Source organism: Neophocaena asiaeorientalis, unplaced genomic scaffold (genome assembly GCF_003031525.2).
Source record: "Neophocaena asiaeorientalis asiaeorientalis breed wild unplaced genomic scaffold, Neophocaena_asiaeorientalis_V1.1 C47943097, whole genome shotgun sequence".
NCBI classification, from domain to species: domain Eukaryota; kingdom Metazoa; phylum Chordata; class Mammalia; order Artiodactyla; family Phocoenidae; genus Neophocaena; species Neophocaena asiaeorientalis.
In genome coordinates, this window is record NW_020183663.1 from 1 (window position 1) to 781 (window position 781).

General features: G+C 47.8%; 1 protein-coding gene across 1 annotated transcript; it reads left to right on the top strand.

Annotated features, from left to right (window-relative positions):
- The first annotated feature begins 6 nt into the window (after positions 1 to 6).
- LOC112392019 (hemoglobin subunit beta-like) lies at positions 7 to 722 on the top strand. Its single transcript, XM_024733565.1, has 2 exons — positions 7 to 117; positions 247 to 722. The coding sequence occupies exons 1-2, from the start codon at positions 26 to 28 to the stop codon at positions 716 to 718; spliced, it is 564 nt and encodes a 187-aa protein (XP_024589333.1). The 5' UTR covers positions 7 to 25; the 3' UTR covers positions 719 to 722.
- The last annotated feature ends 59 nt before the right edge of the window (positions 723 to 781 follow it).

The window sequence follows — 781 nt, forward strand, 5'->3', positions numbered from 1 at the left end:
ACTAGCAACTACACGAACAGACACCATGGTGCATCTGACTGGTGAGGAGAAGTCTGCCGTCACTGCCCTATGGGGCAAGGTGAACGTGGAGGAAGTTGGTGGTGAGGCCCTGGGCAGGTAGGTATCCAGCTTACAAGGCAGGCTTAAGGAGAGTGAATGGCAGCTGGGCACGTGGGGACAGAAAAAGCCCCTGAGATTCTGACAGGTGCTGACTCCTTCTGTCCTTTTGCTGTTTTCACCCCTTAGGCTGCTGGTTGTCTACCCCTGGACCCAGAGGTTCTTTGAGTCCTTTGGGGACCTGTCCACTGCTGATGCTGTTATGAAAAACCCTAACGTGAAGAAACATGGCAAGAAGGTGCTAGCCTCCTTTGGTGAGGGCCTGAAGCATCTCGACGACCTCAAGGGTACGTTTGCTGCGCTGAGTGAGCTGCACTGTGACAAGCTGCATGTGGATCCTGAGAACTTCAGGGTGAGTCTATGGGACCATCAATGTTCTCCTTCTTCTTTTTGTGGTCAAGCTCATGTCATAGGGAGAGGGTTCAATGGCAGGATGCAGTTTAGAATGGAAGAGAGGTATTCTGGATACGGCACTATGGACTCCTCGGGACCATTTTGTTTATTGTACTTTATTTTACCCTGTTTGCTCACAACCATCACCCCCTCTTATTCATTCTTGTTCTCCTCTGTTTGTTCTCTTGCAATGCCTTCTCCTTTTTAAATCACACTTTATTTTGAGTGTCTAATTTTTAAAGAAGACTTTCTTTTTTTATCCACTTAAAAA

What these genes read in the sequence shown, in the direction of transcription:
- LOC112392019 (XM_024733565.1), top strand. Translation starts at nt 26, where the DNA reads ATGGTGCATCTGACTGGTGAGGAGAAGTCTGCCGTCACTGCCCTATGG. An exon ending in GGTGGTGAGGCCCTGGGCAG is followed by an intron (nt 118 to 246) that starts GTAGGTATCCAG and finishes TTCACCCCTTAG; the next exon opens with GCTGCTGGTTGTCTACCCCT.